The sequence below is a fragment of the Argentina silus genome (assembly GCF_951799395.1).
Source record: "Argentina silus genome assembly, chromosome: 18".
Taxonomy (NCBI): Eukaryota; Metazoa; Chordata; class Actinopteri; order Argentiniformes; family Argentinidae; genus Argentina; species Argentina silus.
Window position 1 is genome coordinate 5,652,243 of NC_139672.1, and position 13,578 is coordinate 5,665,820.

Here is a 13,578-nt window from a genome sequence, read left to right on the forward strand (position 1 = left end):
GGCCAGATGAATCATCCCTAGAGAGTCAGCCATTGTTTAATGCTAGTGGAAGGAGCATGCGTGGTGGTGAGCATGGGTGGTGAGCATGGGTGAGAATCAATCTTCTGCACTTTACCTGTCTCTTTGTGTGTACTACAGTATACCCTCTATAAGAATGTACTAAACCCTCTATTAGTGTGTACTGAACTCGCTATTAAATTACATTACATACATGACATTTATGGCATTTAGCAGACGCCTTTATCCAAAGCGACATTTAAATACATTTGTTTAAGTAAGTGAATCATCTATCCATCAGTCATCATAAGATAAAGTAATCAATGCTCGGACCAGGGGCCTTAGGCAGACACAATTAGTGTGTACTAAACCCTCTCAGTGTGTACTAAACCCTCTTTTAGTGTATACTAAACCCTCTTTTAGTGTGTACTAAACCCTCTTTTAGTGTATACTAAACCCTCTTTTAGTGTATACTAAACCCTCTTTTAGTGTGTACTAAACTTTCTCTAAGATTGTACTATACCCTCTATTAGAGTGTACTAAACCCTCTCTTAGAGTGCACTAAAGCCTTGACCATTACTGTTCTTATGTGACCCAAGATGAACAGCTTCATTCTCTCTCCTCAGCTTTCTGTGTCATCATCATCTGTGTCGTTGTCGAGAATTTGGTTAGGCCGTGATGAAAAACGAATGAAAAAAATGTCTGTTGTATTGAAACAACTGAGATTGGACCTTGAATCCTCTCAGGATTAATCGCACAAAGAGGAGGTGCTGGCTGGAGTTCTGTCAGAGCAGAGTGTGGGGGGGGGGGGGTGGGGGGGGCTCAGCACAGATCATCGTGCTGTGCCAGCCCGTGTCTGTGCCTGTGCCGTAGTCTGTCTGTCTGTTGGTCTGTCTGTCTGTCTTTCTGTCTGTCTGTCTGTATGTTTTGGAATGAAATCTGATAAAAGGACACGGTGAAGCTCTGTGTGTGTCCGCCCTCTCCGTCCCACACTGGGACCTCATCATCTGTCCCTTATCAGCGGGGGAGACTCTGTGCCATCAACAGCCTGCGAGCACCAGGCGCCTTCCCACATTGTTACCCACCTCCCCCACATCGTAACCCAGGGCTCGGTATGTGTCTTAGCAACTACATAATGCATACATACTGCACATACAGCCAGCAGAGATCTGTCACAATGGCCCTGTTATGATCATACTGAAGAACTAATAACCATGTCGGATTACATTTATTTAGCCATTGGAAAACGTCCATCTGTCTGTGCCACAGCCGCCTTGGCAGCCAGTAGCATAAACCTGTTCAGAAATGGACTGTTAATTATCTCTAGCAGGAAGGACGTGTTACGTGAAGGCTGCCCTCCCACTGGGTGTCTTTAACAGTTCATAGAAGTGACCGTACATGATGTCTTCATAACACTGATATGGAAATGACTGACCGGAAATGACAGGATATGACATCAAACTTGTGATAATTAGCAACATGATAACTCATATGTTAACAGACTGACATCACCTCACTGTTATCAGGTCTGAACATTGAATAGAGCACAGATGTTTGGTTTTCATCATTCAAATTTACGCAACATAGGATTATACGCACCGTTCTAATAACTGTAACCAAGTTGTAGGGTTTTATAACCGCCGATCCATGGACAATGGAAACTGGAGGATGGCCCTTCAGAAGCCCATCCCTGTGTGGTCGTCTGTGGAGAGTGGAGAGTGGCACTCCTCTGTTCGTTCCTGTGGTGCAAAGGAGGATGAGTTCCGACCTTGTTATCTCGGCGCTGTGGCCTTGCTAATGACGCAGAGGCAGATTTAGTACAAACATGCTGTTGCACAGGAGGACACTGGGAAGAGGGAGGGGAGGGAGGGAGGGAGGGAGGGAGAGGTGGGGGAGCTGTCATAAGCTCCTTTGATTACTACTCTGTGGAAAAACTTCTTCCCAATTTCCGACTTTCTGTCGCTCTTTTCTCTTGACTTGGGGAACATCGCTTGCACATAGTTCTTCTAGACTCAGTCTGACAGTTAAGTCGTGGAGTCTTGATGTTTAAATGTAATGACTGGTGGAACTTATTTGATTCGTTCAAACTGGTGACTCATTAAAGCAGGATGTCAAAGTCGTGTTGTGAATCTGAGTGCTAGCAAGGATGATGGCTGCTGCTAATGATGTTGTTCTCTCAGTTCATAAGATGTGATTGTACAGTGTGTTTATTTATGGACACATAGTTCGGGAGAGACTTTGTGTTTGAATGAATATATATGCATGTTTATGAACTGGCAAGGGCTATTTACATAGGAAGTCTCATCCGAAGGACGGCATCCTCTGCAAGGCAGTGCCCCATTCACTGCCCTGGGGCATTGGTGTCTCTTAGACCAGATCTTCCAGTAGCCTGTTTTGGTACCCCCATCCAAGGATTGATTGACCAAGAGGCATACACTGCTTAGCTTCCCAGACAAGCCAGCAGAGGGATGCATACTGTGGTGGAGAGTCTTCCGCCATATCTCTCACTAGCTCTAGCTCTATCTCTCTTGCTCTGCGTCCTTCTTCCCCCATTAACCTCTCCTTCGTCTTGTCTCCAGCACCACATTAGCAGAGAGAGACCTCAAAGCAGGCTAATTGATCTCTCTCTCCATCTCTCTCTCTTTCTCTCTCTCTCTCTTAGTTAGTGGAGAAGCTCTATGTCCCTCGTCCCCTACCAACCTTCCTCTCCTCCGTCTCCTCTCCCCACCATCTCTCTCTTTCTCTCTATCTCTATCTCTATCTCTGTGACTCATTGGACCGGCTGGTGTTCCCACGTGACAGTCAGTCTGGCTCATCATTGGCACCCCCAGTCAGTGCCACCACTCCCCCACAGAGACCAGAGCTGTAACCCACCAAAACTCAGGGCAACTCTCCTCCAGTCTCACTAGTAGGCCACTCAGGTTAACCACATCCTGGACAACCATCTGTCAGGCCATGTCAGGTCAATAGGTACAGCTGGAGTTGGATGCCTCTCCAGGAAACCAATTCCTCTTCCGTCTGGTCTCTTCTGGTGTAGTTATTACCACTGTGACCCTTCCCTTGGCATTTGGGTTGTTTTGGCCAGGGAATCAGTTTGTCCACTGACCTGGACTAATCGGAGTAAACCTCAACTCACTGAAACTGTACTCTTCCAATGACAGTTCAGAGAGAAACTAATTTGTTTCCGTTGTGAGAACATTGACTCCAACTGACTGTCTAAGCATGTCTGCAGCCAGCTAGCCAGCCAGCAGAGAGATGGACCCAGGGTTTAAGTCAGATGCCCCTGCTGCACGATCTGGAGTCAGGTTTTCTGATGCCCCTGTCAGTCAGGCTAGGCTCGGTGATGAGCAGAACTGGAGAGAGGATCATTAATGTCAATCAAAGCCAGCCGTCACGGCAACATGAATCACTCAATCTGAGTCTGTCAGTCCCGACCAGACATCCTGACAAATAATCTGGCACATCATGGAGATGTGTATGTCCATCGTGTTCTGTTTTTTCCCCCTCTGATCATCACAATCAGTCAAAAATATTAAATCATGCATGTTGCTTAAAGTCCTAATCCTAGAAAATCAAGGTTTTGGTCGATTTTAAGTTTATATAATGCATATAATGGCATGCTTTGATGGAATCTTTCTACAGCTGTGGAGTAATAGTCCTGAATCTTTTGTTGCTGACATTAGAGCTGGAAGTAGATGACCACTGAAACCTTAGTGAAATGTATCTAGTGACCTAAAACACTGTCCCAAAGTGCTGACCATGGTGTCACTTCCTCTCTGTTTCTGTTGAGTCATCATCTTGGTGCCTCTGCTGAGGACAGGCCCAGCCGGAGCGTACCGCATCCCGGTCAGAGTCAGACTCTCTCCTCCACTGTCCTCTGTCAGAGGCCACTGTTTTGCTCCAGAGAGAAGAAAGGGACTTATTTGAAGAGTGAGTCTTCATTCTCTTATCTCTCTGTCTCTTTCTCTGATAGGATGAAGGGGAGGAAGAGGAGATGGGGTACGCTGAAGGGACGGCAGAGAGTGAGTACATGAGCCTGGATTGATTTTGCGATAGGGCATGTGTGTGCGTGCGTGCGTGTGTGCGTGCGTGCGTGCGTGTCTCCCTAACTGTAGTGCTATGCCACTCACAAAGCCCACATACTGTTACATGATTAGTCTTGAACACACATCGATTTTCATAGAAACGGTTTCCTTTCAACTTCTTTTTCACACGTCCTGTGTATCCAAACTTGAAGATTGCTGAAAGAAAACTCAATCAAATATCTTGTTATGTAATATTCCGGGCATTTTATATTATGGAATGGCTCTTGTTAAATCATGAAATGTCATTGCTGTCATGTAATTCTTACAGCTGACGGTTACTTCCTCAGTTCCCTGTGTTTTATCTGACTGGCTCTGGCTACCCAGCAGTTAGTAGACAATGAGGAAGGTGTTCTGTTGACTCACCGTCTGCTGAAGACACGATGCTTATCTCCGATCACATCTGCTGTCGCTTCGCTAAATGCTCCATGAGGCATTTCAACCAGGGAGAGAATAAAGCAAAATTGATTCCTATCTGTCTGAATACAAGACTAAAAAAAAAGAGAAAAAGACACCATAGAAAAACATTTAAAAAAAACGACAGCATTACACATACAAGGGGATGTAGTGTAGAATGTGTTGTAGAATGTGTTATCATTTAGTAGGGGGTATGTTAATATGTCCCCTGTGCTCTGCCTCTGTTTTCTGACTCGCAGGTTATTCTACAGAGCGGAAGAAACCAAAGGTCATCTTTGTGATAGGTATGTACATACAGCAACGCAGGCACATGTCCCTCTGGAGGAAACCTCATTAGGATGTGCATACACCATGAGCACACACACACACACACACACACACACACACACACACACACACACACACACACACACAAGAAAATAACAAGCCCCTGTTATTTCTGCTTCACATTGCTTCTAAAGGAGTGGGGAGTGAGACTCCTTAGCTTTGAGCTAGGCCGGCCTTCATTCTCACTGCCTGACACACACTCCACCTCATTAGATTGTGCATACGCCATGAGCATGCACACACACACACACACACACACACACACACACACACACACACACACACACACACACACACACACACACACTGGCTGTAAACACACTGGTTAATGACATGGAATAATAATGATCAACTCCGCTTCAGCAAGGCTCTGTCTTCATGCAAGCAGCATTCTAAGCTAGTGTTCCTTAGTCGACGTGCATTAATGAATAAAAGAGAGTCTGCTCAAGGAGCAAATTAAAGTTTTTTCTTGGTGAATTGAGATTCTAAACAGAGGTGTTGAGTTGACTGACAGGGTAACATTATTGAACGTATGTGCCTTAGTTTTCCAGCACTCTTCCCACCCGGAGAAAACATTATAACAAGTCATTTATAATGGAGACATTGCAACAAATAACCAATGAGAGTAAAAGAAAGAAAGAGAGAGACAGACAGACACACAGAGAGAGAGAGAGAGAGAGAGGTAGAGAGAGAGAATGAGGGAGAGAGAGAAAACGAGGGAGAGAGACAGAGAGAGCGAGGGAGGATCAATTAGCCTGCTGTAAGAAAGGAGCCTGTGGTCTCCGTCTCATTCTGCTAATTGTGGTTGGGAGGAAGGTTAATGGGGGATGAGGAACATAGAGCTTCTTCACCCCTGTTCACTTTACACCACTGGGGAATACTGAAGACTGCTGGAATACATCATCATCAATGCATGAGCACTGAAAGTTGCTAGACTAGACTCAACTGTAATGGTGTGTGTGTGCGTGCCTGTGTGTCTGCCTGCAACTAATGGGTCAGATTTGTGGTGTGTAAGACAAGCACAATAAAATGAACCACCACTCTATAAAACGTTGTCTACGTCTTCAATTAAAAGATCAGTCACACAGGATTGGGTTAGAACACGGCGTTTGCCCTCCCTGTTGATCCTAATTAGGTTCTGTCGCAGAGCATCAAAGAGCTTCCTGAATAGACATTACAACAAGACATTACAACAACATTCTTTTAGAGAGACCCGGTAATTGGGAGCAATGTGAACTGCACACACAGTGGAGAAGAACGAATAATGATGCAGAAAAGGCAGGCGCTAGGCTCTCTCACACCCTCGCAGGACCTTCTGCAAATCAAATGTTTATGTCCTCAAAACGTCCCTTGGTTTCCTCTCCTACTGTGGGCTGTCACAGTGAACGGATGTGGCTCTTTAGTTATTGGTGCCTGTGGAACAGAGGTCTGCTGTCAGAGACGGAAGCTGGCTCCATGCAGGTCTATTTTAGGGGAGCATTACCTGGAGGAGTCACTTTGTACCCACTCTACGCCCTCTGAAATGCAGATGCGAGGCTTGTTGGCATCAGAGGAGAGAGAGAGAGAGAGAGACAGAGTAGAGTTGTTAACTCTCCCCATCAATCTCAATCTGGCGTTCTCTCTCTTCCCTTTGTCTTTTTCTTCTCTCTCCTTCGCTCTCTCTCTCTCTCCTTCTGCTCTCTCTCTCTCTACCTCACTGTTTTTTGTCTTCCCCCATCTCTCTCTCTCCTTCTGCTCTCTTTCTCTACCTCTCTCGAGCTTCCCTTAATCCCGGCTATCACTCTCTTGTTCTCTCTCTCTCTCTCTCTCTCTCTCTCTCTTTCTCTCTCTCTCTCTCTTACTCGTTCTCTCTCTCATCCCTCCTCTCTCTAATATGCTCCATCTGTCACCTTGGCTCTCCTCAAGGACAGCTCTGTGTGTGATTTACATGCGGTGGGATTGTGTGTGTGTGTGTGTGTGTGCGTGGATGAGTGCGTGTGTGTGCGTGTGCGTGTGTGTGTGTGTGTGTGTGCGTTTGCGTGCGTGCGTGTGCCTGTGTCTGTGTGTGCGTTTGCGTGCATGAGTGCGTGCGTGTGCGTGTGTGTGTGTGTGTGTGTGTGTGTGTGTGTGTGTGTGTGTGTGTGTGTGTGTGTGTGTGTGTGTGTGTGTGTGTGTGTGTGTGTGTGTGTGTGGTTGTCAGTGCACCACCACCACCTTGACAGAGCAGTCTGGTGGGGTCCTGTAGAACCATGTGGCTCCTGCTCCAATGCCTCGTCGTTAACTGCCGGGAGAGCAATATATGGAGTCATTTATTCAATTATTGAATATCCTGTCAAAGCCTTGAGAGGGGTTTAAATGGCCCAGGATATTACATGTGGTGGCTTAGCCATTCTATAGCATGGCACCTCACCAGCACACTCAACATTGATTATAATGGCTCTTGACAGACATGTTTGTCAGGGAGAAAATTGACGTTTTAACACAGCCCCACTTACACAGCTGGATACACTCTTGAGCTATTCAGGCTGAGTGGCTGTGCTAAAGGGCTTCACAGCGGGAACTTCTTAACCTCACTGGTCTTTAGTTCATTTCCTTACAAGTCAAGACTTCCTGTTGGTGTTAGAGAGCCACAGAGCGGACTAGCAGTGGGTTGTAACGCGTCAAGTTCAATGAATGCACAGTGAACAGTGAATACACCAGGGGAGGCTGGTGGAGGTAGAAATCGGATACCATTCCTCATTCCGTGTCATGCATTACAATGAGCATCATTGTATCATCCGATTTCTACCTCCACCGGCCTCCCCTAGAATACACATTGAATATACAATGAATGAATGTACTACTCTGAATAATAAAGAAAACCATTCCACCTCCGCCTTTGAGTGGAGGAATCGAGTCCTCCATCATACCTCTCGACCATATCTGGCGTTCCCTCAGAGAGACTGGTTATCTGGCTGCTTGTTTTGAAGCCCTCCTGCCTGCTCCTCGGAGGCAGTGGAGGGCAATGACACCTGCACTCAAGGAGAATATAAATGGCGTCGGATGCCACTGTACCTTCCTAGACAACTCAGACAGTGAGCCCTCTCATTTCCCCCCTCTCTCATCTCAGCTTAGACCCATCACCTTACCCCCCGAAGCTTCAACCCATCTGATTATGCAGATCATACTGTTATGTAGATCATCAAGTTGACTGCAAAATCAGCTTGTGAACAAAACAACGACATGTGGTTCCATAAACAGAGCATCCCACCCACTTGCTAGCTGTGAAATGACTCCTACTACTGACTTCAGTACCCGTAGCTAAGTAAAATCCATCAAACACTCAAACACACACAGACACAAAAAAAACAAACTGAAATAAACAGAGCTGGATTTGCCTGCGGGTGGTGTCTGACTGTCTGGCTAAGCAGATAAGTGTGTGGTGTGGGTTGGCTGTGGCCTACAGGTTGCGGGTTAATTATCTGGCAGATAGTGGTGGCAGGTAGGGGCAGTTAGGGTCCGTGGAGGTGGCCACAGGAACAACAGATATACATCTGTGCGATAACCTCGCTCCGAGCCGCAGGCGGTAGATCACACCAGTGCCACACTCCTCCTCGCCCACCTCTGCTTCCTGTTCTCCCTCTCTCTCCCTGACTCTCTCGCTCCCTCATTCCCACACTTCCCACCTCAGCTCATTTTCTGTCACTCGCTCGCTTGAACTTCCTTCTTCCCATCTCTCTCTCTCTTGTACTCTCCATACTTCATTGGTTAGCTCTCCGCAGCTTTCTGGCTAGTATTCTGTACTGCATGTCTTTATCTTTTGCTATTTCAGTATGTTAATGTGTGTGTGTGTGTGTGTGTGTGTGTGTGTGTGTGTGTGTGTGTGTGTGTGTGTGTGTGTGTGTGTGTGTGTGTGTGTGTGTGTGTGTGTGTGTGTGTGTGTGTGTGTGTGTGTGTGTGTGTGTGTGTGTCTCCAGGTGGCCCAGGTTCAGGGAAGGCTCTCCAGTGTGAGAAGATGGAGGAGAGGTTTGGTCTGCGACGTGTGACTCCGGGGGACGTGCTCTGCAGCGAGCTGCAGTCCCACAGCGAGAGAGGACTCTACCTACGGGACATCCTGGAGAGAGGTGAACAGCTACCCGAGGTCAGACACACTCCTGCACCCTCTAACACACACACATGCTCTACAATATGTGTAGACACACACACACACACACACACACACACACTCACACACACACACTCACACACACACACACACACACACACACACACACACACTCACACACACACACACACACACACACACACACACACACACACACACACACACACACACACGAACAAGCACACTCGTACAGTACAGCCATCACACACACTCTTGTGCCCTCCAAGACACTGTCATAAACAAATTTCATCACAGACACTGACACACATGCGCACACACACCGCACAATCACAGGCACTGTCCCAAATAGACCTGACACTGCTGTCCTACCAGATATTAATGCTAGCGATTGCAGAAACTGTGGCAGCAATTCACCTGGACAAAGCATAGAGGAACTGAGGACAGATGACAAAAGTCCAGATTGGTGTAACAAAGGTAAATGTAATTTTACCTCTGGGTAAAGTGATCTATGCCTTTTTGATACCCTCTATCCATAGCAACAATACAAATCAAACATACTCATCATAATTCATCATACTGCTATATGAACGCTGTACAACAGAATACAATGTTCCTCCATAGGCACTTTGCCAGGCGGTCATTATACAGAAGAATTCATTAACCTGCCTGGTTAAATAAAGGTTAAATAAATAAAATAAGAAGTGTTTGTCCCCTGCACCATAATGTAATCTGGTTGCTACAGGCACCAGGCAGCATCCCTCAGACCAAGGTGTTTCTGAGGTTTCTAATTAGAATATCCTGGAGTAAAGTCAGTGACATTTCACATCAAAACCAGTCCTTGCCATGCCCATATGTTCAAAGAGTAAGAGAGTGAGTGTGTGTGCGTGTGTGTGTGTGTGTGTGTGTTTGTGCATCTGAAATGGAAATTCTGATTGTCTACACACACGCACACACACACACACACACACACACACACACACACACACACACACACACACACACACACATTTGAAATGAAATCTTCACTGGATGGGAGTGCATCTACAATGAAATCTGCACTTGATCTCCGATGTTATGTTGGTTCAGACAGACAGTCAGACAGACAGACAGACAGACAGACAGATATGGTCCAGACAGACAGACAGACAGGCAGCCAGGCAGCCAGCCAGACAGACAGACAGACAGACAGACAGATATGGTCCAGACAGACAGACAGACAGACAGACAGACAGACAGACAGACAGACATGGTCCAGACAGACAGACAGACAGACAGATATAGTCCAGACAGACAGACAGACAGAATACAAATGGTATTCGACCATTTATAGATGGAGGCTTCTGAAAGATAAACCACCGTCTGCAATTAACTGATTATAGGCCTCTGTTTTATGAGAAAAATCATGGACCGAAATGAGTTATTCTACAGAGTTGGTTTCGTCTCTGTGCAAATTAAAGAGATCAATCTATCAGTGTATGTCTCAGTCCAAACAGCTATTGTACCATGTGTCTGCTCCAACTTGGGGCATAACCATAGGCATGTGTGTGTGTGTGTGTGTGTGTGTGTGTGTGTGTGTGTGTGTGTGTGTGTGTGTGTGTGTGTGTTTTGTGCATGGATGAGCAGATAAACACTCCATGAGTCACATACAGAGTGCTTCTCCAGGGTTAGACATACAGAACAACTAAACATCTGGTTAGCACTGTTCTGGGGCTAATGTCACAGTAAGCACCATTGAATCAAACCATAAACAGCCTGTACTATTACTATCACAGGGTCTTGGTCTTTAATCCGATATAAATCCTGTGGTTCTTCATGAAAGTGCAACTTGCCACAAAGCTGAGCACTCTTCTCGTGGTTCCTGTCGTGCAGTTTATGTCTTGTTGCCAGTAAATAACATGGGATTGGACATGAACGTTGAGATTTGGATTTGATTAAATGTTACAGTATAGTTGCCTAGCAACACAGATGTGAAGTGCGACATTAGTATTCTCTGTGAACTACATTCCACATTTGACTTCCTGTCTGTCCAGCTGTTTGTCATCTACAGTATATATGTACGTGAATGTGTGTGTGTGTGTGTGTGTGTGTGTGTGTATACAATTTAGGTATGTAGGTCAAGGTATGTATGTACAGTATGGGATTTTTTTTCCCCTTCCAATTTATACTCTCTGTATGTTCATGCCTCCTATGTGTGTGTGTGTGTGTGTGTGTGTGTGTGTGTGTGTGTGTGTGTGTGTGTGTGTGTGTGTGTGTGTGTGTGTGGCCATCAGGACACGCTGCTGGAGTTGCTGTGTGAGGCGGTTACGGTGGCCTTGCGACAGGGGAAGGGCCTCCTGATCAGCGGGTTCCCTCGAGACGTCCGGCAGGCAGTGGAGTACGAGGCCAAGGTCAGAGCACAGAGGACAGAGGGGGGGGGGGGAAGGTGACATCCCTTTGTGATGTCACCTTCCTGAGATCTACCTGTCTCTCCGGGACCAACAAGCTGTGAGATTGGCTTATAGTGCCAATATTAGCAGCCAGTCCCAGTAAGGACTGGTACCTAGATTCCACATGTGCTGATGCCTGTTCCCTGTGTGTGTCTGTGTGTGTGTGTGTGTGTGTGTGTGTGTGTGTGTGTGTGTGTGTGTGTCTTAGATGGAGGAGCCCAGTATGGTGCTGCTGCTGGAGTGTTCCTCTGACACCATGTCCACGAGGCTGCAGTGCCGCGCCCGCTCCTCCTTGTGCTCTGGCTTCCCTCCAGTCAGGGACAGAGACAGCGCCCCCCGCAGGAGAGTGGAGAGCTTCTGCGACAACGATTGCAAACCTGTGGCATCTCACTATGAACGCAGGAGGCTCCTACACAAGGTAAGGGACCCACTGTACCACGTGTGTGTGTGTGTGTGTGTGTGTGTGTGTGTGTGTGTGTGTGTGTCTGTGTCTGTGTAACGTGTGGATGTATATTAACAAGAATAGTTAAGTAATTAAGTACTTGTATAGGGTAATGTATTAAGTAATGTATAGGGCTTTGACCTAGATTTCTTAGATCAATAGCAAGGACTTGTCTAAATGTTGCTTTTGTGCAAAACTAGATCGATGCAGAGAGGCCCCCAGAAGAAGTGTTTGAGCAGATCTGCCAGGCCATGGATTCCTGCTAGAGGTTCTACAACCTCTAGAACCTCACTGCCACCCACCAGTGTCCAGGAAGTCCAACTGCTGCGCCTGAGCAGACTGACCTACTCTCCACCGGCGAACCAACTCTGAAGAGACCCAGTCAAAACAGACTCACAATCCCATGCTATCATACACAGACATGCTCATAAGACTCATTACAAATGCACGTCTCGTTCAATGTCCTGGAAAACTGCCAACATAATCAACCGTGAGAAAAACACGTGCTTGTATCACCGTCTCTACAGCAGTGGAGGCTAGTTGAGGTAGAAATCGGAGGACGGGCTCATTGTAATACCATTCCCTATTCCATTCCATATATTACAATGAATCTGTCTTCTGATTTCTACCTCAACCAGCCTCCCCTGCTCCACTGCACATGCTCCCAATTAGTACCCAAAACAGGTAGAGGAACATCTGTGCAGACTAATACTGCTGCCTGCTGTGTGAGAGTATGTGACTCTAGTTGAACGCTGAAACTCTCAGAATGAAGTGCTCTGCGTCCCCAAGGCACGGAGAGAGGGTTCCCACTTAGCTAAAAAGCTAACGTCAGGTAGCAAGTGGGTAGAGGTGTGTGTGTGTGTGTGTGTGTGTCTGTGTGTGTGTGTCTGTGCGTGCGTGTGTGTGTGTGTGTGCTCATGCTCTCATGTACAGTATGCTTTATATTGTAGCAAGCATGCAAGGATTACAATCAAGCTTAATGCCTGTATTTAATGAAAAATAAATGTTGCACTTATATATGTCGTTTTGCGAGCTTCTCGCATGGGACAATGTCACATCTAAGTGCTTGTTGAGTCCAATGCTTAACATCAAATAAAGCCAGTTATCTTGCTAAATCGAGACTCCTGAAATATATTTATAATGTACTGAATAAATCATCGCCACAGATTCAATATATTTTGTTAAAGCGCGCGGGGTTGGGGGGGGGGGGGGGGTCAGGGGGATTGGATGGCTGCCATAAATGTTGATAATGATAATGTAAATCATCATTGTAATTGGTCATTGTAAGTCACTGAGATTCAGGGTATACATCTCAATTGCCAAAAGTGGCCTCTCCGTCTCCTCTCTCCATCCTCTGCACTGATCTGTATCAATGAACTCAACATGATGTTGTGGCCCGACTGGGAATTTCCCTTCAGCATTCTAGTGTTCTTTCACCTCAGTGCAGAATGTGATGGATAGGACCCGAGGAGAGGCCACTAGACTATTGAAGTGCATCCTCCTCATCCCGTAGTCCTGCATCTGCCGCTGTGCAGTGGTGTGTTCATGGTGTCAGTGTGCAGTGATCTGTTCAGCAGGCAGCCAACACAGACATGCTGTTACGGTTAATCCTAATCCCTCTCTGCAGAATCCAGAAATAAAAGATGCATCTTTCTCTGCCTCTGCTGTGTTATTGTATGACAGATCCTAATCACCACCTTGTGTAATGAACATGCGCTTATGCGCTTCATAAATTGAATAAATGATTGTTATTATTGTTATGATTATTATTACCTCAGCAGTGGCTTCACTACATGTCTAAAT

At 46.3% G+C, this 13,578-nt stretch overlaps 1 protein-coding gene across 1 annotated transcript in view; it reads left to right on the forward strand.

Moving 5' to 3' along the window:
- Window positions 1-12,959, forward strand: part of ak5 (adenylate kinase 5) — a 37,527-nt gene extending 24,568 nt beyond the window's left edge. Inside the window, exons 9-14 of the mRNA XM_083689637.1 lie at window positions 3,971-4,019; window positions 4,736-4,780; window positions 8,759-8,922; window positions 11,178-11,294; window positions 11,542-11,751; window positions 11,976-12,959. Of these exons, the coding sequence (XP_083545763.1) occupies window positions 3,971-4,019; window positions 4,736-4,780; window positions 8,759-8,922; window positions 11,178-11,294; window positions 11,542-11,751; window positions 11,976-12,041 (651 nt within the window). The 3' untranslated portion in view covers window positions 12,042-12,959. The remainder of the gene's footprint in view (window positions 1-3,970; window positions 4,020-4,735; window positions 4,781-8,758; window positions 8,923-11,177; window positions 11,295-11,541; window positions 11,752-11,975) is intronic.
- The last annotated feature ends 619 nt before the right edge of the window (window positions 12,960-13,578 follow it).